Source organism: Canis lupus, chromosome 2 (genome assembly GCF_048164855.1).
Source record: "Canis lupus baileyi chromosome 2, mCanLup2.hap1, whole genome shotgun sequence".
Classification (NCBI taxonomy): domain Eukaryota; kingdom Metazoa; phylum Chordata; class Mammalia; order Carnivora; family Canidae; genus Canis; species Canis lupus.
Genome location: NC_132839.1, coordinates 13,646,641 through 13,671,019, shown reverse-complemented (window position 1 = coordinate 13,671,019; position 24,379 = coordinate 13,646,641). Strand labels below are relative to the sequence as shown.

The following is a 24,379-nucleotide window of genomic DNA, read 5'->3' as shown; positions in this document are numbered from 1 at the left end:
GAATGAAAACTATGGAGACGCCTGGGTGGCTGAGCGTCTGCCTTCAGCCCAGGGCGTGATCCCGGAGTCCGGCATAGAGTACCACATTGGGCTCCCTGCGAAGAGCCTGCTTCTCTCCCTCTGCCTGTGTCTCTGCCTCTCATGAATAAATAAATGGGAATCTTAAAGAGAGAGAGAAAAAAAAAAAAAGGCATTGGAACTATGTATACTTGCCTTCAAAGTTCCTTAAATAGCAGCATGTTTTTTATGTAGTAGGTGCCCAAAAGTGGAGTGCAGGAGCTCAGTAAAATTGAGGATGAAGTCATATAGTTTTATTGCCAGTTTACTTTTGACATTCTAAACACAGTATGTATTACAAAATATTCTTTGGTTCTATTAAGCTGTCTTTAACACTGTTTTATGCTATCGAAATATTTTAAAGTAGATTTAATAAACGCTTTAAAGACACACCTAAAATTCAAAGCTAGGTAAACACTTCCCAAATTAATCTAAGTTAATTTTCAGGGGAATTGAATTAGACATTTTCTTGCATCTCCATTATTAAAGGTAATTTACCAGATAATGATAGGTCTTGTAAATAGTAGAATCAGTTTTACAAAGGTGAAAGGGAATCTGCCATCTTTATCATTTCTGGAAATAAATCTGCTGTTATTTCTTCTGGTAGATCATTATCACACATGCAAGTGGTTTTAGGACATTCGGTCGGGTGACCGTGGAGTGACATTGCCCTCTGGCGGCCACATTTCACCACAGGCGATAATCCTCTTGGCCCAGTGGGCAAGACTGAGGAGACTTGAATTCAACATCAGGTACTGTACTTTAGGGCCCATCTTCACATCTCACTGGATTACAGTCTTTGAGGGAGGAGTCATGCCTTTCGCATTTTCTTTCTTTCCTGTACTACGTATTTGTTAGTGTCAAAGTGAAAACATGTTCTGGACCCACTTAGCTAACAAAGAAGTTTTCATTCCTCATCCCTTCTATCTCCTCATACCTCTAATTCTTCTACTTCTGGTCAGGCCTGCATAAAAACTGGCAAATGTAGAAACTGTGGTGAGACCTTGGCAACCTTCTGTTCCCATGACCACATTACCAATTTAAAAATGCAGAAAATAAAATTATGCATTGGTGGCTGATCCTCAATACTGAAAACTAAAAACAGAGATGGCGGTAAATTCTTCCAGTGGTTAAACACAATGCAACCAAATTGTTAGAATATCAGAAGGATAAACGTGATTACAATGATCATTCTAACAGCTACACTTTAAGGAACGTTTATAAAGCATTGGGAGTTGTTGTAAGTGCTTTCTGTGCATTATCTTATGTAGTCTTCAAAACAACCCTACAAAGTGGTTATAAACCCAATTTTAACAGTAAGAAAACTGAGGTGGAAATGGAGAAAGAGAAAGAGAAATATGACTTGCCTAAAGTTGTTTCTATCAGCAAGTGGAAAAGCTGGGATTTAAAACTGGAATCTACCTGTTTTTTATAGAGAACAAAAAGCAACAAAAACAGTGATATTTATTTTTTGAAAAATACCCATATATACCTAATGAAGATTATTTTAAAAACAGATTTTTAGTGGATTCACCAGTTGCCTAAAAAAACCTGGAGAATTAGATTGCATTAGCAGAATTACTGTAATTCTTCATTGGAATACATATACCAAATGAGTCAAATTAATAGATGAAAGAGTTTATTTATCCATTTATGTATCTGCCTTGGTCTAGAAAAGACTAGTGAAGGGGTGTCTTAAAAGGGGGATCATAGTAACATTTTGAAAAATATTCAAGATCTTAAATATATTACTCTCCCCAGAAGCTGGCTGCTTCCAAGCTTGACTTAATATTTTGCATGTTTTCTCTTCGTTGTTTTGTAAATATATTTGCTTCTCCTTTTTGCAATCGACGTCTTACAGCTGATTTTTGCTGTTTTGTCAACTGACGTTTCACCTTCTGTTTCACCAATTCCTGGAAAGATTTTATGAATTAGTATTACTGATAACTGACCATTCTGATAAGAAGTAAAATATTCAATACAACAAAGATTTACATTATATTTTTTCAAAATTCTTAAGAGCATTAATTTCTTAAATTCCAAACACTGACAGTACTATATGAAACAGCAATAAAATAAACACCAAACTAATGGTTACAAAATAGACCTTAAATTCCTAACAGAAATACAGATTATAGCAAAAAGGAGTACACAATTCTTTGAATAACACAAATCGCCATAGTGCCACCTAGCGTCCATCAGGAAAACCAAAACCAAAAACCAAAAACCAAGATACCCAACAAGATAAAAAACTGCTTCTCTGCTTTCGAGGTAAAAGTAGACACATCTTCTAGTAGAAAATTATGTTTGAAAGTATTCACAACTGGTCAAAATGTATCCAAGAATGCCTCCATAACTTCAGGTGTAGAGATAACCTGATGGCAACAGTTCTATGGAAGAGTTTTTGTATAATTTCTGGGAGATAGGGAATGCTTTCTCAGTATAAATTCAAATTATTTCTTATTAAGACCTAGGCCACCAATGTCACTTTACAAGATGAATAAGAAATTTGAATATTCTGTTCCCAATAACCTTTTCCTCATCTGAAGCACTACAGCTTGTACATAACTTGTATCACCCAACTTATTTCCTAAAGAAGAAACACTGCAAAGGTTGAAGCAAGGGTCTCTTGTTAATAAGCCCCACCCTATGCAACTTATCTAGAAGCATTTATTAAAAATTGGTCAGGTTAAAAAATTAGTGGATCTCGCAGGGAGCCTGACACGGGACCTGATCCTGGAGATCAGGTCTGGGGCCGAAGGTGGTGCCAAACTGCTGAGTCACCCGGGCTGCCCAGAGGATTATTTTTAACATAATACATGTACATGTAACATACTTAGAACTGTATCTGACACAGAGTAAGCAGTATATAAAAATAAACTTATTATTTTGAACTGAAAAAAAATTAGTGGATCTGAGGTAAAAATGGGCTAGAAGCATTAGTCTGCCTAACACAGTTTCTTGGATTGTATATGTGTACTATAAAACTCTGGACCAGGTAAGTTAGGTGGAGATTCTGCATTATTTAACATAGTTAAGCAGACTACACTCAATTAAATAACAGGCTTTAACGAGTTATCCTTCTTAATTTTAGTCTTAATGATTCTCAATGGGAAGAAAGGTAAGAGAATAGAGGGTGGAAACAGATGGAAGAAACAGAAGTTAGGTCCCTGCAAAGGCTGATACCCCATGAGATGTAGTCACCCAAACCCAGTAAGGCAGGAGACTTAGAAAACTGGTATCCTGGAAGTTTCAGAACTGAAAGCTGTAGGATGGGCTGAAAGTTTAGAATAAGCATGACTGGCAACTCTTCCCTATCCTAGGAAGAAAGGCAATTATCAGCCTTCTCAAAACAACAAAGATAAAAGAGCAATACCTTCAGAATTTGGAGGGGAAATTATTTCCAAACCACAACTCAAACAAATTCCCAATCAAGTATGAGAACAGGAAAAGACATTTTTAGCAATAAAAAGCACCGACTGCCCCATTCACTCATATAGTTACCGGAATCTATACTGCCAAATAAAGTAAACCAGGTAAGAGACCATTTGCTTCGACGTGGATGGAACTGGAGGCTATTATGTTGAGTGAAGTAACTCAATTGGAGAAGGACAAACATATATGTTCTCATTCATTTGGGGGATATAAATAATAGTGAAAGGGAATAGAAGGGAAGGGAGAAGAAATGTGTGGGAAATATCAGAAAGGGAGACAGAACATAAAGACTCCTAACTCTGGGAAACGAACTAGGGGTGGTGGAAGGGGAGGAGGGCGGGGGGTGGGGTGAATGGGTGAATATGTGACAGGCACTGAGGGGGGCACTTGACGGGATGAGCACTGGGTGTTATTCTGTATGTTGGTAAATTGAACACCAATAAAAAATAAATTTATTCAAAAAATAAATAAATAAACCAGGTAAGAGAAAGAGATGGTACTAGGAAAGAAGGTAATCAATAAATAGGAGATGAAAAGTCCCAGGGAATTAACAGGAGAAGATGCACCACATTTAAATAAGAGTAATTAATTCATAGATGCCTCTAGAATATTGGCAAGAAAAAAAAATCAATTTCTTTTCTAAGTGTTCTGCTTGAATTTCCCCTTGGTTCTTCACTTTGATGAGACCATAGGATAATCCTATCAAGAAGCTGAAGTAAATAAGGAGAGATTGTATTACAATGCAAGTACTTCTTCTTAATCCATAACACTTTACAATCTTACAAGGTTAAATTTTTTCATGTTAAGAGTGAGAAAAATCGTGTTTAGTATATATTTTTTAAAATGAAGCACGAAAAAGAATAAAAAAATAAAATGATGAAACAAAATACTTGTGTATTATTTCAGGGAGTACATAAAAAAATTAACAAAAGTCATGCATTTTGTTGATTCCACTGTTTGTTTTGTTGTTGTTGGCCACATTTACATTTATTAAAAAGGAATATACCTTAATGTTTAATTAGAATTTGTTATATATTAGGAAGAACAGGATTGGTAAGTGGCAACTTTGCCAATGGAAAACTATACAGGTATTTATATGAAGAAAACAGATCTTATAATTACAGTTTCAAAGAAACAAAGAGAATCTTTTACCAGATACCACAACAATAATCATCAAGTTAACGGAGGTTACAAAATAAACTGTTTTCTCCAGACCCTTTAACAAAATAAAATGTGACCTCAAGGAAAACACTGTGACCAAATTACCAAAAGAATGTAGAGTTAAGATGATCAATTTGTTTCCAATGACAACAGGGAAACCTTTTATTTTTTTTTATTTTTTATTTTTTTTAAAGATTTTATTTATTTATTCATGATAGTCACAGAGGAGAGAGAGAGAGAGAGAGGCAGAGACACAGGCAGAGGGAGAAGCAGGCTCCATGCACCGGGAGCCCGACATGGGATTCGATCCCGGGTCTCCAGGATCGCGCCCTGGGCCAAAGGCAGGCGCTAAACCGCTGCGCCACCCAGGGATCCCCAGGGAAACCTTTTAGATCAAGCTAGGCTAGATCTTTTTTTCTCTTAGATGGCACATCTGTATTTCATATTATTATAGGCTTAACCCCATTTTAAACTTTCAGTTCCTGTTAGCTATAAGGCAAATAGGATAAAGTCAAGACCTAAAGACAATGTCAATGTCATCATCTTTATATAATGTCTATATATATAAGACAGCATAATTTAGAATTTAAGAAAGTAGCATTAATTAGTAATTTAAACTTCTTTATATGCAATTGCCGATTTTACACCACTATAATTATATAAAAGTACTTATGTTTTGAATCTGAGAAAAAAGAAAGAATCTGAGAAATAAGGGGTAAATAATACTCTTTAAATATAGAAAATACCACAGCTAATGGTGGACAGGCTATCAAAAAGTGTGAGAAATTCATTTTTTTAAGATTTATTTATTTCGGGGAGAGGAGCAAAAGGAAAAATTTTAAATTATTTAAATTCAAGTTAATTATATATTAATGTTAATTGTACACTACATATTAATGTTAATTATATGTTAATTAAGTGGTAGAAGTCAGTGATTCATCAGTCTTCTATACTACCCAGGGCTTGTTACATCTCCTCAGGGAGTCTTAAATTCTGGTTGAGCATTAAGTCTGACAAGGGGCTTTCGGGCTAGATCTCCTGACCCTAAGGTCATGACCTGGGTGGAAACCAAGGGTCAGACGCTTAATTGTCCTACCTAAGGCATCCCTAAGGAGTGTGAGAAATTCTTAATAAAAACTGGTTGATAATACTTAAAAGTACTTGCATTGCACTTAAAGGGAGACTTATCTTTTAATGTAATTAATAGATGTTTTCAAAATTCCATAGATTTAAGTTTACATCCAGAAAATCAGGTGAATTACAAGGCCAACAAAAAAACAGTATATTAAAATCAATACATTTACAGAATTTCACATTTTTATTTTTGTCTGATAAGCTCTAAATGCTTCTATTGTCAAGTTCCTAGAATCATTAAAAGTCTGTTATATTATAAAATATGATATGTTATTTTTAACTTGTCTTTGATCATTCTCATTTAGTTTTGTACATATCCCATATTATATCCATAGGACATACATTTTAACTTGCTGACAATATATATGAACTTGAAAATCAGAAGTTCAGTAACTATAAAGTTCTTACTTTTTTTTGAATTCACATTCCACATTATTTTCCTTTCTAACTTCTAAATTGATTTTCTTTTGCTCATTTTAGGTGAAGTTATCAGTATAAACTGGTTTCAATGGTATTCAACTGAATGCCCTTAAGCAGAAGGAAAACAACCAATACACCAACAATGTAATGTTATCTCTTTCCTTAGAAACTTCAAAGGAAATAAACTGATTCTTCCTATTGGGTACCCTGGAGAGAAGGATGACAGGCAGTAAAGCTCCTGAGGAGCTGGACTATTTGTGTTCACTATCCTGCAAAGAAAATGTCCCTTATGAGATTCTTTTGAACATTCCTGCTAAATGTCTAACAAAAATTTAGGATACCAAAAATTTTTAAATCACGTATTTTTCTCCTTCAAAACTGAAGAACTAGGTAGTGACACTGGAGCATCTTTACACTTCAGCTGTAGGACTGTCACTGGGGAACCCTGAGCAAAGGCACGTAACCTATCTGGGCCTCAATTTCCTCACTGTTAAAATGCAGGGACTAGACCATATAGGAGTATCTACACCTGGCCACAGTAGTGACCTAATCATCACTGGAAAATGTTGAATAGTTACCGGAGGAATTGTTGAACAGCTTAAAACACTGCCCACAGATGTAACACTCAGAGTTCTTGTTCTGTACTGTTTAGTATCTTCTGTATTTTCTTCATTTCTAAAATTAAAAGAAAATCACAAATTATCCAGTTAATTTTTTATATTTAATTATGGGTAATTAATTTCTATTTTCCTACATGATAGTAAAACCTAAAGACGTAACAAAAGGCCCAAAAAGATCATATTGAAAATTTCTGTGAAGGTAAAACTACTCACAATTCAGCCCAATATATTAACACTTCATTTGTCAGCATTCAAGTAGTCACTATCAAAATTGCAAAATAACAGAATGTTTCAGCCACCAAATTTGTTATCACTTCCCCCCAATTCATACCTTTCCCACTAATCCTCTCCTCTTCTTTCACTGAACTTTACACCTATCTGCCTCTTACATATAAATCCTTGGAATACTTCCCTGCCATTTTCCAAACAACAACAATAGATGGAACATAGATAGTACTCTTAGTCTATGAAGTCTATTTTACTAAGGCAGAAAAACTGCAATGATGGAAACTAACTTGTTTTACACGTTGTCCAAAGTTTTAATGAATACAAGGTATAACAAACTCAAACAATATTGACCCCTAACAGTCAATAGTATTCATCAACATGTTATCTTGTTTGTACTCTGAATAATAAAGATTTTGTCCAACAGGTGTTCAAAGAGAACAAATTATGTGCTAAACCTATTTAACCCGAGTAGATTTTCTATTACTTATAATCCTCAGCCACTGCCACCCGTGACTTTAATTCAGTTTTACAAGTTTATTAATCGAGTGATTATAGCCCTGAGACTCCAGATACAGTTTTACAAAAAAGGCAGAAAATTTTTTTTTCCTTCACAGTAAAACTCTAAAGATTAGGACAGCCTTAGCATATAAGCCTGAATACGTATCAAGAAATGCCTAATAAATGTACTATTGATTTAATTTTGTAATATTATAATTTTGAAATAAATAAAAGCCCATTTCATTAAATTATAATTGTTTGATTCTGGACAAACTATCCTAAATTAATTTTTTAATCTTTTGCTAATATTAGTATTTGTAAGAAGAAACTCTTATAAGAAAAATAACAGTAATATAATCTTAACTGTACATAAGTATGGATATAGGATTCAAAGTACCAAAGAAAATTCACTATAAGTAGATATTTTATGAAGAAAGTACATTTACTACATGTTTGTTGGACTATGTATAAATCAAACATATGGGGATCCCCGGGTGGCTCAGGGGTTTAGCGCTACCTTTGGCCCTGGGCGTGATCCTGGAGTTCCGGGATCGAGTCCCATGGCGGGCTCCCTATATGGAGCCTGCTTCTTCCTCTGCCTGTGTCTCTGCCTCTCTCTCTCTCTCTCTCTCTCTCTCTCTCAATCTCTCTGTGTGTCTCTCATGAATAAATAAAATCTTTAAAAAAAAATAAATAAAAGATACATCAGATTTAAAATTACAAAAATACATGAGGATTCATCCATCTTCAATTTGATCAATTTATCAACTATTTGTAAATAATTCTTCTAAAGTAATTGAGTTGTATTAAGGCAGAGTTGCTTAAAACTGAAACAAAAGGTTGTCTAAGATCAGGTCTCCTGTAGGGGGTAATGTGAATTTTACCAACAAAGGGTTGATTTCATTTTTTACATATAATGGGGCAGAATGTAGCTCCACTGCATCATTTGGGAACAAACACACCCATTCACTTACCAGACTTGAAGAAAGTATAGGCCTCCATGTTAAAGTAAAACAAAACAAAACAAAAAATCAATCAACAGAGATCTATACCTGAAAGACGTGATTTCTTTGTTTAAGGACAAGGCAATCAGATGAGGGCATGCATCTTCATACTCTTCATTGCCCATGGGCATTCCTCCTTGACTTGCTTTACCATCTTGCCTGGTGTCATTTTTAGTTTTGTTTTTTTCCTCAGAATACTCAGTTATAGAACTGTTGTCAATGGCCTGCTCTTCTATTTCTTCTAAAGCCTGACTGAGTTCAGGTAATTCAAAATTGTGTGCACTCTCCTCTGACAAATCATCTTCCTTTATTTGTTCAAGGTCTCCAGATGATACACAACAGTCAGTTGACTCATCTGTAGAGTTTAGATCACTCTGATTTTCTAAACTACAAACATTTGCTTTTTCTGACATCTCTTCATCAGAATATGAGAATTCAGACTCATCTTCTGTTTCAATATTTCTATCAGTTGGACCTACTAGATGAAGTAGTTCATCATCTGCCTGCATTTCCTTTGTGTAGCCGCTGGCGGAAACCTCTACATCAAGGGAGTGCTCCCTCCTAGGAAAAAGAGTAACAAGCAATAGGAAAAACTGCAGTTAGAGAAACTTCAGTTGATACTGTTTTAATAAATTAACTTTCAAAAGGGCCAGAGATGACTTCTTTTAAGTTATGTCAATCGTTCCAAATTAGAAAATAGTATCTTAACTAAGTATATAAAATAAGTGGGAAAATTTTGCTTTCAGAATTTACATAAGATTATTCCATGAATCAAAATGGCTTCTGTTCCGAATGAAGGAAAAACATAAATCCAATTAACATTTAACTTGCTTCCTTAAAAATTCACATATTAAACTGCACGGAGTAAAAAGTCTGTGAATTTACAAGAAACTATGTATGTTTCCCCCCTCCAAACTCAGTAACATGCCTTAATAGACCAAAGGCAGGAATTTATCTAGTGTTTAAGCTTCATTTATACATTAGACAGCAATGATACTCAATAGTGATTATAACCTGTTAATGGTCATTATTTGGAAATTTTTTTTAGATTAAACTAACTTAAAACTCTGGAACTAAATAAATCAGATATTTAAACAGAATTTTATCATTTTAAGCAAAGCAGAGTACAAACCTGATATCACTAAAAGTTGGATAAAGCTCACTTTCATAGCTGAAACGTTTCATGAAGAAATCTCTAATGCATTTAACATCTCTGTCAAAATACCTGTAAAAGCAAGAACTTTCGATATAATCTTTATTCTTATGCTTTTTATTAGGCAATGACAATATCCTTATTAATGAGACACTCTTAATCATCATTACGAATAAGGAAGTTACTCATAAGAAAAAAACATAAGAAACGAATCAGTTACTAGTGTATTCAAAAAACTCAAATTAAAAGCAGAGAAACTAACAGGAAATATAAGCTGTCAAAGGCATACAGTATGTCCCTGTAGTTAGAAAATTCGAGGTCTTCCCATATGTAACAGACATACTAAAAGAAAGTAAAATGTATATGAATCTCAGAAAATTCGCTATCTGTGGTGTGGAAGCAGGTTTCCACTTTTCCTCTATAGTTTCCAGTCTGTCTGGTTATACTTCTCATCAGCTATACCCACTAGAAACCCAGATGACTGCAAAACCTGAAGATACCTTAAAAAAGCTGTGGGGATTATTAAATCATGTTTTATTTATACATCTTTATTATCTATTAGCTAATTTGCAAGAGCCAAAAGAGATAAATAATGCGGTGGCTTATAAATCTGAAGACATGTTAATCTGGACCAAGGGTAGAGGACTTGTGAATATCAGGTTGCTTTTGAGGACACCATAAAGCAGTGAGGACGTATTAAATTCTCTCGGTTTCTAGATAAGGGAGAATTAAGAAACAGGGTGATGTAGAATTGACTACACACTTGAAATATTAATTAATATTTTAGAGAAAGATGAAGTCCGGAAACAAAGATAATGCCACTCTTCTTTCCTTTTTAGGGCATCCTGGGAAAAACCTCAATAAATTATTCTAAAATTATCTTTTTATATATGTCTATGTCTCATCTAAGTAGACAAAAATTTCAAAATCTTCAAAAGCAGAGACAGATCTTTTAATATTTTAATTATTTATTATTTTACACCTTAATTTCTGGTGATTAGCACTTCTTTATCCCAGAACTTGCCCATTAAATCCCAAATTAAATCACACTGTTTCCTTATAGAACAATGCAGCCTACACTTGAAATGTCATGATTTGTCATCGTTTCCTTCACTTCTGGTGGTTCCTGGATGTTCCTTCATTGTGTGACTATGTTACTCCCTATTAACAAAAATGATGATTAGTCATCATCCAAAAATATATTAACCACTCAAACACCTATTCATCTAGTAATAACTGTTTGGTTGGAAATATTCTTTAAGTTTATATTTAACTGACATTTCTCTTTCTAAAGTACAGACATTTTCTAATGAAAATCAGGAAGAAGAAAATCTTGACTGAACACAAATTTGAGCTCCCACTTTCTAAGAATTCATTATCTCTGTTATGTAAGTAATAGTGGTTGTCATCTTCAGGAAAAAGTTCCTCATATATATAAATATATCCTATTTCACAGCTTAGCTAGCTTACATGGGTAAGTAATATGAAGAATAAGATTATCACACTATATAAAGTGATTCTGCCCTGTGTCAGGGATGAAGTTTTACATAAATTCTTTTCTAATAATAAAATGAAAGCTAAAATTGACAGGAGAGATATTCTTGGTTTGGCAACTGAGTCCACTACAAAATCACCATTTTTATTAAGGCCATCACAACGATCAAGTTATGCTTGGTGAAACAACCATGGAGCAACCACGGAGCAGAGAGAAAAGGGGAAAGGCAGAGTATGGGGTGCTAGGGGTCCCTTGTCTATGTCCCTACTTTTTATGAGCAGGCTTTTATTTGTTTTACGAACTGCACTTCCACCTAAAAGTTTGAATAAAGGGTCCCAGGGCTAAGAAAGAGGGCTTTTGAAAGTCTGACAGATCACACAAGTTATTGAAATTCTTTTGATGGTTTATAAAGCAGGCGGTTTCTTCAGATTTCCCTTAAACAGCATAAACTTAATGACTAGGTTTTAAAAACTGGATCTAAGTGCATTTTTCCACCCTTTAAAACACTGCAGAGTAAGATTCTTAGGAGGGTTATCCTAGTTTGATATCCTTTATTTTTTAAAAGATTTATTTATGAGAGAGAGAAAGAGAGAGGCAGAGACACAGGAGGAGGGAGAAGCAGGCTCCATGCCAGGAGCCTGACGTGGGACTCAATCCCGGGACTCCAGGACCATGCCCTGGGCCAAAGGCAGGCGCTAAACCGCTGAGCCACCCAGGGATCCCCTAGTTTGATATTTTTTAATTAAAAAAAAAAAATTAGGGATCCCTGGGTGGCACAGCGGTTTGGCACCTGCCTTTGGCCCAGGGCGCCATCCTGGAGACCCGGGATCGAATCCCACGTCGGGCTCCCGGTGCATGGAGCCTGCTTCTCCCTCTGCCTGTGTCTCTGCCTCTCTCTCTCTCTGTGTGACTATCATAAATAAATTAAAAAAAAAAATTAAAAACAAAATTAGAGGCGCCTGGGTAGCTCAGTCTGTTAAGTGTCCGACTCTTGATTTGGGTTCAGGTCATCTCAGGGTCCTAGGACTGAGTGCCATGTCAGGCTCTCTGCTCAGCAGGAAGCCTGCTCAAGGATTCTCTCCCTCTCCCTCTGCCCCCACCTTTGTGTACCGCATGCGCGCATGCTAATATGTAAATTAGAAAAAGAAAACCCAAGTATTTAGACCATTAACATCAGCTACTTTGAACCAGTTATTGATCTAAATCACAGTATTACAAAGTTGAAAAATTAAGAAAAATATTACATCACACATAAACACACTCCTATCCAGAATCACTTTAGTATATACCATTCAGCATTGTGATGAGAGGTTGAAACCATCTGTGGAAAATCAATCATGGTGATGTGGTCATCTTTATCTAAAATGAGATTGAATTCATTAAAATCTCCGTGAATCAGTCCATGATTTGCAAGTTTGACAATTAGTTCCATAGCTTCATCATATACTGATGCAGGATCTTCCACATGGTGTATCTGACATCTGAAAGTATGAAAACAGATTATTTGTACTTCTTTATGATTTTCGTGAAAGCAAACATATGTGTGTATTATTATTTCCATTCCTTAGTTCCCTAATGGCTTTCTCTTCATTTCTACCAGCACACAAACATGATGTAATAACTCCCACATATTTAAAAAAAAAAAAAAAAAAAAAGCCACACCCTGCCTCAATTCTATATCCTTATTCCACTATATACTTTCTTTGATAATTACAGCCGAACTCCTTTACATGCACTTTCTTCATTTTTTTCCCTTCCATTCTAACAAACTCATTCCAAACACTGTTCCAAAGAAAGAGGTCTGGTCAAAACCACTTATGACTTCCATGTATAAATCCAGGGGTCAATTCACAGACTTCATCATATTTGGTCTGTCAGTTAACCTTGTCACCCTTGCTCAAACACTTCTTCACTCGACTCTTGGTACACCAGCTCTTCAGGCTGTCCTCTTTCTCCATTTATCATTCCTTCTTAGTCTTTCTCACTAGTTCTTCATCTTTCCCTGACCTTTTAAATTTTGGAGCTCCTCAAAGGTTATTACTAGGAGCCTTATTTACAATCATTCTTGCTGATCTCATTCAGGCTCAGGTTTTAAACACCATATATACACAGACCTCAACCTAGACTTCTCTGAATTCCAAGGTATCTCAAACTTAACTATGTCCCACACTGAACCTCTGAATATATTTCACCGTCTAACTCCAAGCTGTTCTTCCTACAGTCTTTCTCATTTCTGTAAATGACAACTTTGTACCTCCAATTAAATTGTTATTCAGACCCCAACCTTGGTGTTATCCTTGACATTCTCATTCCTTTGTATCAATATCCAACCCCAAACAAATCATATTGGCTCTACGTATAAAACGTACCAGAATCTGACCACTTTTGGTCACCTTCAAATCTACAACTTTGATCTAAACAACCACCGTCTCTTGCCTTAATTATTGCAACAATCTCCTAACTTGTCTTCCTAATTCTGTTATCTCCTTTCAGTCTATTCTCAAAACATCAGCCATAGTAATCCTATTAAAACAGTCACATCATGTCTCTTCCCAGTTCAAAATCCTGCATGGCTTCCTATCCCAATCAAAATATAAAAGCCCTTGTACTAACTACTGCTAAGCTGGCAATGACACCGTAACACATAAGTGTATGAAATCAACATGTTGTACACTTCAAATTTATATGTTAGATGCATTAAAAAAGAAATAAAAAATTCCTTGCAATGGCCTACAAACCTTAAATGATCTAGTCCCCTGTTGCCTCTGTGATCTCATCACTTATCATCTCTGCCCTCACTCATCAACTCCAGCCACAGCAGCCTCTTCACTGCTTCCATCCCAGGACCTATGTACTTGATGCCCCCTCTGCCTAGATTGCTTCCATATATGCATGGTTTGTTTCTCTCATTCTTTTAGGACTACACTCCAAAAACACCTCATCAATGAGATTCTTCCCATTTACATAAAATAGCAGCTTCCTCCACCTCCCTCAGTATTTCCTGTCCCCCTTATCTCCTTTATTTTTATCTACTGCATTTTCTACCACCTGATAACTGTGTATTTCCTTGTTTAGCTACTTATTGCAAGCCTCCTTCCAACAGAATATAAGCTCTATGAAGGATTTCGTTTTGGTCGCTGCTGAGCCTAGAACAGTGCTCGATATATACTAGATTGATAATAAATACTTGTTGAATCAGAGAAATTATAAAACCTATACTGTCAGAATGAAACTGAATTTTTAATCTGCATTTGAGACTACAGCTTTATGGTAATTCCTAATCTCCCAGAGGCAACTTCCATTTAATCAAAATCAATTTAGTTTTGAAAACTAAATCTTACATTTATTTATTAAGATCCATAGTTTAAAGAATAATAAATACTTACAGAGGATAGCCATTTACGAGTTCCATGACCACTGCATGGCGGTTATAATCAATTGGTTTTGGGACCGGGAATTTCCGGTCATACAATGCCTAAAACAGAGCAAAGCAGGTATAAACTAATGAAGAGGTCATTAATTTTTAGGGAAAAATAAAAGTAAACATAGCTGCCCACAACCAGAAGAAAAAACACACAAGCCTTTACAAAATTACAGTTAACACATACTTATTTATATATGGTTATTCACAGTACAAAATGAGCTATAAAGAAAACAAAATTTTAAACCAGTTTACTTAATTTACTTTTTTTAATCAAACAATCTACTGAGCATTTGCTAAATATTAAACATGGTGCTAGGGTTACAGAAACGAATGTTAAAAAGTCTGTCGCCTAAGAAGCCTACAGTCTCTTAGGATAGATCTTCTTTTCCTGTTAAGTTTCTGTCATTAATTGGGAGTGTGCTTAAAAATTCACATGGAAATAGACTGATTTAGGAAATACTCTTGTCTTCTGGCAGATTAGGAAATGAAGTACCCAGTAGATAAGGCATTTTAGTTTATAGAGCACTGACCACCATAGGGAAGATAAATAACCCTATTATGTGACAAATATACACACAGTCGTAGTCTGAGTCAGATGTCACTTCAGATCACCATTAATGCATCCTTTCCCCATATCCTTTACTTTCTCTGTCCTATTGCTTACAAAGTCCAAATATCTTAGATTTATGCCCTCTAAATTTGGAATGCTACCATCTCAAAGTAGGCCTTTATTACTTTTATCTGTTTGCTCCAACAGTGGTTCTAGCTCTTGTCACCATATCTAACCTCTATTCTGTGTATCAATACCAAATTAAAATACTATGTCAAAGTTTCATTTAAAAAAATCTACAATGTTTCTAAGTATTGATTTCAGTCTGGAAAACTTTTCCTAGTTTTCAAAACTTTTAGTCTACTTAACCAGTAGACTAAAAGTTTTTTTTAGTCTACTAAAAAACTAGTAGACTAGTTTTTTTTTTTTTCTTACACTCTCTTTAATAAGTACTCTGGAGGACATTCAGGGCTTATACCCATATTCATGTCTTTGCCCATGGTGACTTCTCTGCAAAGTACACTGTTTTACTATCTTTTCCTTAGAGATAAAGCATATCATATGCATGCTTCATGATTCTACTCAATTCCTATTTGCTTTATGAAACGTCCTTCATCAACTATTCTAGTCCACAGAAGTTTCTCTAAATATAACATATAATTTAATTTTTAAATTGTTCTTCATGGTATATTTGTGTTATATTCCCAATGTTAAGACACTGTATTACTTATTCCTTTGGTATCCACATCTTCAGCCCATCATATACCACGTACTTGTTCACTGGTAGACATACAACTGATATTCAATATACACTTATTAACAGGGTTAGTTTTTTTTTTTTTTTAAGATTTTATTTATTTGTTCATGAGAGACAGAGAGGCAGACACATAGGTAGAGGGAGAAGCAGGTTCCCTGCAAGGAGCCTGATGCAGAACGTGATCCCAGAACCCCAGGATCATGACCTGAGCCAAAGATGCTCAACCACTGAGCCACCCAGGTGCCCCCAGGGTTAGTTTTATAAAGCTGTCTACTTTCTTTGTTAGAGGAACTGAACTACTTCCCACTCCCCAAACGTTTTTGTTTGGTTTAAAGATGGTTTTTTCAATCCAAGTACTTTCAAACATGCCTTGGCAGCTCAATAGCATCTAATAACCTTAACTACTGTCATAGTGGTCTAGCCCTTGCACTATGGCTTAATCCTTAAGCTATAGCCCAATCTTATATTACTCTCTCCTAGGAAAAAAGAGAGTAAATTTAAAGCATATTTATGCACAACCAGGTTCTATTCTAGTACCTTCATATAAACATCTGAAAAAAACACCTAATACAGTTTTGGGAAAATGTGTAGCAACCCCTATCAAACTGCCTACATATTGACTATCACAGGCTACAAACCATCAGTATAAGACCAGAAATACCTAACATGTATGCTATGAGCATCATTTATTTATATTGTCTTAAGAATACTTCCCCTGTGGTTACTAAAAATTTAAGCACATGAATTAAAATAACCTACTTAAAAAAAATAAAACTGAACCTCCCAGGAATTTCACATACTGGGCAAATACTAGAATGACCTTTTTTTTTTTTTTTTAAATGTATGTATGTATGTATGTGTGTATTACTACTAAACTCAATACCTAACGTGGGACTCAAACTCATAACCCTAAGATCAAGAGTTGCATGCTCTTTCAACTGAGCCAGCCCGGTGCCCCTAGAGGGACTTTTAATAATTCAAAATGTTAAAAAGTGAAGATAAGTAGTAACAAATAAGCATGACTGGAGAATAATAGTAACAGAATATTATTTTCTATTTACTTTAAATGTTATTGAAGATATTTAATTTGGTTATTAAAGCTATTTGACAAATCTATCCTGAACTTAATTGTGAAAGCAAAAGGTTAAAGGCTAACGATTTTTTACCTTTCCTAATATGAATGCAGATTTGTAAAATCAACAATTCTTCTCCATTACATGAAGGAAAAATTCTAGATAACTTATTTGAGACACTAAGGTTTCTATAGATAACTACTATAGGTAATTCCCTGAGGTTTTCTTTTTTTTTTTTTTTTCCCCTGAGGTTTTCAATTAGAGACAAATAGATACACGTTCACACACACTTGTGAGGCAAGCATATCATTAATTAAGGCTATTTGTTAGTATTGCAGAATATTATACTACAAGGTCTTATCAATACTGTAGAACACATGTTGCCTTTACACATTAAGAATAATGAAAAATGTCTTCACATAGAAAAAAATCACCAGAAAAGCAAATAACAGAAATAATTAACAGTTAAAAGTAAATGAAAGAATTGGGATTGAGGGTAGAGAGACGTGGGGGCAGCAGTCTGAAAAGTGTCACTCCATCTTTTCAGCTACATGTGTTATTTGGTTAAGAAATACAAAATTATTTACCAAATACCTTCATATAGGCAAATTCTTTCATGGCAGAGAGACGAGATAAATAAAGCCAGGACATGTTATGCCTGTGTTTATGATAATCACGCTTGTTTTTCAGATTTCGAAAGGAGGTTCTTCCCAGTCTGTGAAGCTTTAATGCAAACTGCTGTCCTTCTTCATTTGCAACAATGTAAATATCTAGAGCCACCATTTAGAAAAGATCATTATTACACTATCACTCCAAAAAGTTCAAATGTGATTTTCTAATTTTGATTTTATTTGTACTAAATTTTCTTTCTTAATAATCAATACTCACTACTCAGCAAAATTCTCTATTTTAATTACAATCCAAAATAAGATGACATGGATTAATAACGACTACAAAAGAAAACAGGGATGTAGTGTGTCAAAGGTTATTGCTTCCAAAGGTGCTCAATACTCGATTCAATTTAGTGGGAAAAATCTGATCGTCCCTTAGCGTCCTACATGTATGAGAAGTGACTTAACATCTTCCTTTTCAACAACATGAAGTTCAATTCTTCAACTGCTTCAGTAAATAATATTCAGTGGTGAGAATATAAACTTATAGTCATCAGAAAGGAAATCTCATAAGTATTCCAATTTTCAAAAAAAAAAGTTGCTTTTCCAAATACTGACATTTAAAACACGTCCTAACCATTCATGAAAATTTTTGATTGTTACACATCAAGAAACTTTCACATTGGCAGGATTATAAATCAGTGTCAACTTCTGAAGGGAAATTTGGTACTATCAAAATTTTAAATGAATGTAACTTTTGCACTAATAATTCAATTTTTATGACCGTATTATGAATTTATTTGCACAGACACGTGTAAGGGTGCCCACCATGTCATCATTTACTATATAAAATTCTACAACTATGTAAAAGACCTATTTGTTAACATGAAATAATATCAGAAATGCATCAGAGGCACCTGGCTGGCTCAGTCAGTAGAGCACAGGATCTATTTCAGGGTTGTAAGCTGGAGCCCCATATTGTGTGTAGAGATTACTTAAAAATAAAATCTTAAAAAGAAAGAAATGCATCAAGTGGGAAAAATCAAGGTGTAGAATAATAACTGATGTTTGCTTTCACCTGTGATTAAAAAGATATGTGACTGTATATACATATATTACATAGACTATTTCTAGAAGGATATATAAAACATCAACAGTAACAGTTTTGGGAAGTAATAACAGCAGATTGAGAGCTGGGTTAGGAATACTGTACTTTCTTTTGTACTATTTATCATTGCCTTGTAGTGAAGTTCTTAAAAACCAAAAAAGCCATTTTTCTAAGTTAAAAAAGTAGACATAAAAAATTAAGAGGTAGCATATCTAAAAAGAGGTCATTACCTCATTTTATACATTTCACACACACTCACTGCTATATTTAGCACTCCTGCAATACTTACTTGTTCAATGCTATTTTAGAACACTTTTTTCTATGTTCTACACATACCTAATTTGTCAAATGTCTATGATGGAAAAATGTGTTTGTGGCCGTTAGATATTCACTATCTTCTAATACTTCCTTGTATTACATATTTTAACTATTACAAATATCCACTTATATATAAAATTTCATCATCTATATTGCTTCCAACCAACTTTCTAATTTTAGTTGGAAAAAATGGAAAAATTAAAAGATAATGTTTTCTCAAGGGGAAACATAAACAGAAACTACAGCAAAGAAAATGAGTTCAGTAGTACTGTTAGCACTTACCCGATTCTTTGCCAACACCCATCTGGTTTCCAACGGACTCAACTACCTGTCTAGAAGAAAGTGTTTTCAAAGCTAGGTAATCATAGCCTGCATTTGTCAACCGGTAGCCCTGGACAGCTAGACAAAAGGAAATGAAAAAGACTGTATTTTACTTATATCGTATAATTAAGTCACATTAGTTCAAGTCATGAGAAAAATTTAAACATAAGAATTCTTAGCTGGAAAGATTAGCTTACCCAGTCTTATGAGTTTGGCATTTCTTCCTACAATTTGTTTTTTTTTTCTCTAGAGCAGTGTTATTCAAAGTGTGACTCCCAGACTGACACCTCTCTATAAGTATTTGTTACCAGTCTGTGGTAAGACACAAACTGAAATGGTTACGTTCAGAAATTTGTATATCACTTTGACCAAGTTATTTATGTCTTCAACTCTAATAAGGAATTTGTGCCTGTATTATATCAATTTTTAAATTCCATTTTCCTAGTAATTATTAATTTATTTATTGTTATTAAATATTAGCTTTTTAATTGTTATTTTAGAAAACTATGGATCCACAGTAGGTTGAAAAAAAAGAAACTCATTCCTCACAACAAACGGTCTGAGAATTAATGCTCTAGAGTCTTGCAGCAGAACGTATTTTCCAAAGAAATTGGCAAAACAATTATCTCTATCCTACGATCTTTTACAAGTTGGAACTCGTTAATCCCCTATCAGGAGATGGAGGCTATTTCTCTACTCTTCTTTGATTTGGGTGGGCCCTGTGAATGCTCTAATAGAACATGGTAAATGAATGCAGTTTTCAGGTCTATGAAGAGTACTCTGCTGGTCTGGAAACTTTAATTTTCCACCTTTCAAAAATGCCTGCTCTGGAAGAAGCCAGAGCTTCTTTCTACATGAAAAAAAAAATCACAAATGGTGCCACAAATACTTACTTTTGGTACGCTCCCAAGCTATCAGTTTATGTTTCACTAATTCTCTTAAAACTTTATTACAGCCACCATGTTTAAGGCTGGCTATAGAAGCAACTAAACTGCAGGGAACTATTTCATGGTTCTTCATGCCCATTTCAACCTGAAAAGGAATCATATAGTTATAATCAACACAGAGCTATTGTCTATCAAATCCTTGCTAAGAAATTTAACCTCTTCAAATTTCTCTGACCATGTAGTTCCCCAACCAATTCTGAGACAGAAGTACTACCTTCTCTGGACATATTTCTAATCACAATTTGATATATAATCATAGATATTCATAATCTGCTCTCTACTAGACTCTAAATATAAAAAGTGCAAGTTCTTAACAGTTACGGACAGGTGGCAAAATACTAAAATATTTATTGTCCTCTAAATATTTATGTTTAAAAACTAGAGGTATTTCAGATATTCATTAAGAAGGTATTTAATGAAATGAAAGCACCATATGCAGGCATGGTAGAAGATTAAAAAATGTATAAAAAATACTCTCCAGGGATGCTTGGGTGGCTCAGCAGTTGGGTGCCTGCCTTTGGCTCAGGGTGTGATCCCCGGAAGTCTCGGGATCGGGTCCCACGTTGGGCTTCCTGTATGGAGCCTGTGTCTCTGCTTCTCTCAGGAATTAAAAAAAAAAAAAAAAAAACTCTCCAGGGGGAGAATTTATTATCTAATTGTGGAAATAAGAACCTACTCTAGCTTTATCAGAAGACAAGGAATAGTAAGTGCTAAAAAAGTGGCTCAGGGCTGAACAAAAATAATTCTAGCTGAGGAAGAAATAGCCCTTGAGATTGACTTTGAGATGCAGGAAAACAGAAAAAGCACACAAGGGAATATGAGAGAAAGGCAAAAGATCTGAACATGGCACATATGCAAGAAAGCACAAAGCCCAGCAGCAGTTAGTACACTGATAGCTCAGATGTGAGGGCAAATAGAGTTCATGAAAAGAAGGCTGGAAAACGCTTTTGAGCAAGATATGGGAGGCCCTGAAATGCAGACCAAAGGGTTTTAGATTTCTGAGGAAAGCTGAAAACCTTGAAGGTGTTTATGTAAAAGAGATTTGTGAACAGGGATGTTTTAAGGACATTCATCACAACTCAAAGTTCTGGAAGGTCTTTCAAATGAAGATTTTCCGGACTGAAGTCATAATTAAAGGGGAAAAAATGGTTATTTGAGGCAGGTAAGGATAAAGCTATGAAGTGGATATGATCATTGAACAAGACAGAATGAAAGACAAAGGAAGGACGACAGACAGAATTTTGGGGGAATTTCACATTAAAATGTAAGGGCAGCCAGCTAAAGTATGATTACTGATGTAGGAGGCGCCTGAGAAGTCAAGGGAAGACAGTCAAGGAAAGGTGGCCTCTGATACCGAGGATGGTATGCCTCAACGGAGACTGAAATATTTAATGAGTCATTTGTTGGTGAGCTTCAAAAAAGATCTTAAATACTGCAGAGACCGACGTTTTGGAAGATAAATCCGGCACTGTTTGCATGTCCCGACCAAGATCTCACACCTTAACTCATTTTGTTAGTCTCTCACATTCTTTCTCACTACGCCCGTATTTCTGTCAGAGGCATTGAGGAATAAGTCCATGTGCTGAGAGGGACCTATTTTTCAGAAGTGACAGCAGGCATTTAAAGAAAATACAGCTGGATCAAGCATCTTCCAAATTTCACACTGAATTTGCATGTGATGCCTTACTGCCTATTTAATTGAAAGATAATATCTTCTAAACAAATTTGTTTTATTCTGGAAATGCCTAATCTACGTGTTGTTGATCTTTGTTCCCTAAGACTACGACCATTAAAATCAGTTTCTGAGGAATGCCTGGGTTGCTCCGCAGTTGAGCAGCTGCCTTTGACTTAGGTCATGATCCCGCGGTTCTGGGATCATGTCCTGCATTGGGTTCCCTGCCTGGAGCCTGCATCTCCCTCTGCCTTTGTCTCTGCCTCTCTCTCTCTCTCTCTCTCTGTGTCTCTCATGAATAAATAAATAAACTCTTTAAAAAAAAATTTTTTTAAAGAGTTTATTTGAACAAAAATTCATTCAAAGGCTCTTGGGTGGCTCTGTCGCTTAAGCATCCACCATCAGCTCAGGTCATGGTCCCAGGGTCCTGGGATGGAGTCCTGCATCAGGCTCCCTGCATGGAGCCTGCTTCTCCCTCTGCCTGTGTCTCTGCCTCTCTCTCTCTGTGTCTCTCATGAATAAATGAATAACGTCTTTAAAAAAAAAAAAAAATCCGTTTTTGTCACTGGTTAAAACATTCAGCAGTTCCCCTATATGTGGAGTATCTTCTGAATTCTTTACCAAGCTCACAAGGCTCTGCAGCACACGACCAGTCTCTCACCTTGTCCAATGCCATCTCCAGCCATTAAGTCTCTTGCTCACTATGGCTCCAGCCAAACTGGCCTTTCCCTTCTTCATAAACTTCTGAGGTCAGAAGCTTTGCACGCAGTTCAGCTGTTTCTTTTCTTTTCTTTTTAAAGATTTTATTTATTCATGAGAGATAGAGAGAGGCAGAGACACAGGCAGAGGGAGAAGCAGGCTCCATGCAGGGGGCCCGATGTGGGTAGAACTTGATCCTAGGTCCCCAGGATCACGCCCTGGGCCGAAGGCGGTGCTAAACCGCTGAGCCACCCAGGGGGACCCCCCCCCCCGACCCCTCCCGACCCCTCCCGCCCCCTCCCCCCAGTACAGCTGTTTCCTCTGTCTCCATCACTTTCCAAGAACTTCACTGGACTGCCTCCTTTTCATCCAGCTCCCATTATTTCCCCATCTCCCCTGCCAGTCTTTCTCTTACTTGGCAGATATTTCTTCAGTATCTACCAAGCGCCAGGAACTTTTTCAAAAGCCCTTAACTCTGGTTACGCACAGTAAATAAGCAAGATTATTTCATTTAGGTAGTCATCCCCTTTTTTAAATTTTTTTAAAAGGATTTTATTTACTCATTCATGAGAGAGAGGCAGAGACACAGGCAGAGGGAGAAGCAGGCTCCATGCAGGGAGTCCGACGCCAGACGCGGGACTCGACCCCGGGTCCCCAGGGTCACGCCCTGGGCCGAAGGCGGCCCTAAACCGCTGCCCCACCCGGGATCCCCTCAGCAGCCTTCCCTGACGTCGCACCGAATCTAAAGATGACATCCGTCCCCCCCCCCCCGCCCTCGACGTGCACGTGGTTTCTATTTTACGGACCTCAGCGCTTATTAGCTGATTGCACCTCATTCCTTTCCCGGTTTACTCGGCCCGTCTCCCTCGTCTTGGGCCCCCTGCGAGTTCCCTCACGTCGTCACCAAAAAGCCCTGACAAGTCAGCGCCGCTTGAATCACAGTGAATAAATGCTGCGTGAGTGACCGTGTGCGTGAGGACCCCCGGCGTCACCAGTCCTCGGGAGTCCCGGAGCCCCCGTCGGGGGGAGGGGGGCGGAAGGCAGGCCCCGAGACGCCGTCCGGGCCGCGGGGACCCAAGGGCGCCCCTGGAGCCCGAGTAGCGGGAGCAGAGAGGAGGGAAACGCCCACGAGAGCGGCCCGGCTCGGCTTCGGGGCGGACGGAAGCTCCCGAGCGACCTGACGGCCGGGCCCGGTCCTGCACCTGGGCCGCCCGGGTCTCCGAGGCCTACGGCGCGCTCCGCCCTCAGGCGAGGCGGGAGCCGGAGAGCGCGCGGCCGGCGGGCGGCCGGGGGGACACGGCGACTCCTTACCGCGGTCAGGACCCTGAAGTCATCCCGGCTCAGGTAACGTAACTTGGCCACGTTCACCTTCCCCATGGCGCCCGAAGACCAAGCCAGGAGCCGCCTCCTCTGCAGCCGCAGACTCTGCGGACGCCTCCCGGGCACCTCCCGGGCGCCTCCCGGCCGCAGGGGCGCTCGCGCATGCGCCGCTGCGCGCTGCAGGTCCTCGTTAATGGAACGCTCCCGCCCCGCGTGGGAAAATCACACGTCCCGTGTCTCTACGCTGCACGCCGCAGGGGACGATGCAGAATATATATATTTTTTGGATGGCTTTTTTCACCTAAGTGAACGGACTTTCAATCTCTTTCGACCTCTACAACAGACCGTTTTATTCTTCCTATCTGTCAGGACCC

General features: G+C 37.0%; 1 protein-coding gene across 6 annotated transcripts; it reads right to left on the bottom strand.

The window, feature by feature from the left end:
- Positions 1-1,679: 1,679 nt before the first annotated feature.
- RIOK2 (RIO kinase 2) lies at positions 1,680-24,173 on the bottom strand. Of its 6 annotated transcripts, none has more exons than XM_072789743.1 (11): positions 23,997-24,141; positions 22,648-22,771; positions 20,261-20,399; positions 19,329-19,469; positions 17,604-17,779; positions 14,592-14,680; positions 12,495-12,686; positions 9,690-9,782; positions 8,606-9,118; positions 6,786-6,882; positions 1,680-1,970 (listed from the first exon to the last, which is right to left on the bottom strand). In XM_072789743.1, the coding sequence occupies exons 2-11, from the start codon at positions 22,660-22,662 to the stop codon at positions 1,806-1,808; spliced, it is 1,620 nt and encodes a 539-aa protein (XP_072645844.1). In that variant the 5' UTR covers positions 22,663-22,771; positions 23,997-24,141; the 3' UTR covers positions 1,680-1,805. The 6 variants fall into 6 exon arrangements, with proteins under 6 accessions (XP_072645844.1, XP_072645833.1, XP_072645854.1 ...); XM_072789732.1 differs by lacking the exon at positions 22,648-22,771 and adding an exon at positions 23,492-23,615 and having other exon boundaries at positions 23,997-24,140; XM_072789753.1 differs by lacking the exon at positions 22,648-22,771 and adding an exon at positions 23,492-23,615 and having other exon boundaries at positions 19,329-19,445; positions 23,997-24,139.
- Positions 24,174-24,379: the final 206 nt, after the last annotated feature.

Coding starts and splice junctions, on each gene's coding strand:
- RIOK2 (XM_072789767.1), bottom strand. CDS start 24,062: ATGGGGAAGGTGAACGTGGCCAAGTTACGTTACCTGAGCCGGGATGAC. Junction 17,780..19,328: donor GGGTGTTGGCAAAGAATCGG/GTAAGTGCTAAC, acceptor TGGTGGCTCTAG/ATATTTACATTGTTGCAAAT. Junction 14,681..17,603: donor AAGAATTTGCCTATATGAAG/GTATTTGGTAAA, acceptor GCTCTGTTTTAG/GCATTGTATGACCGGAAATT.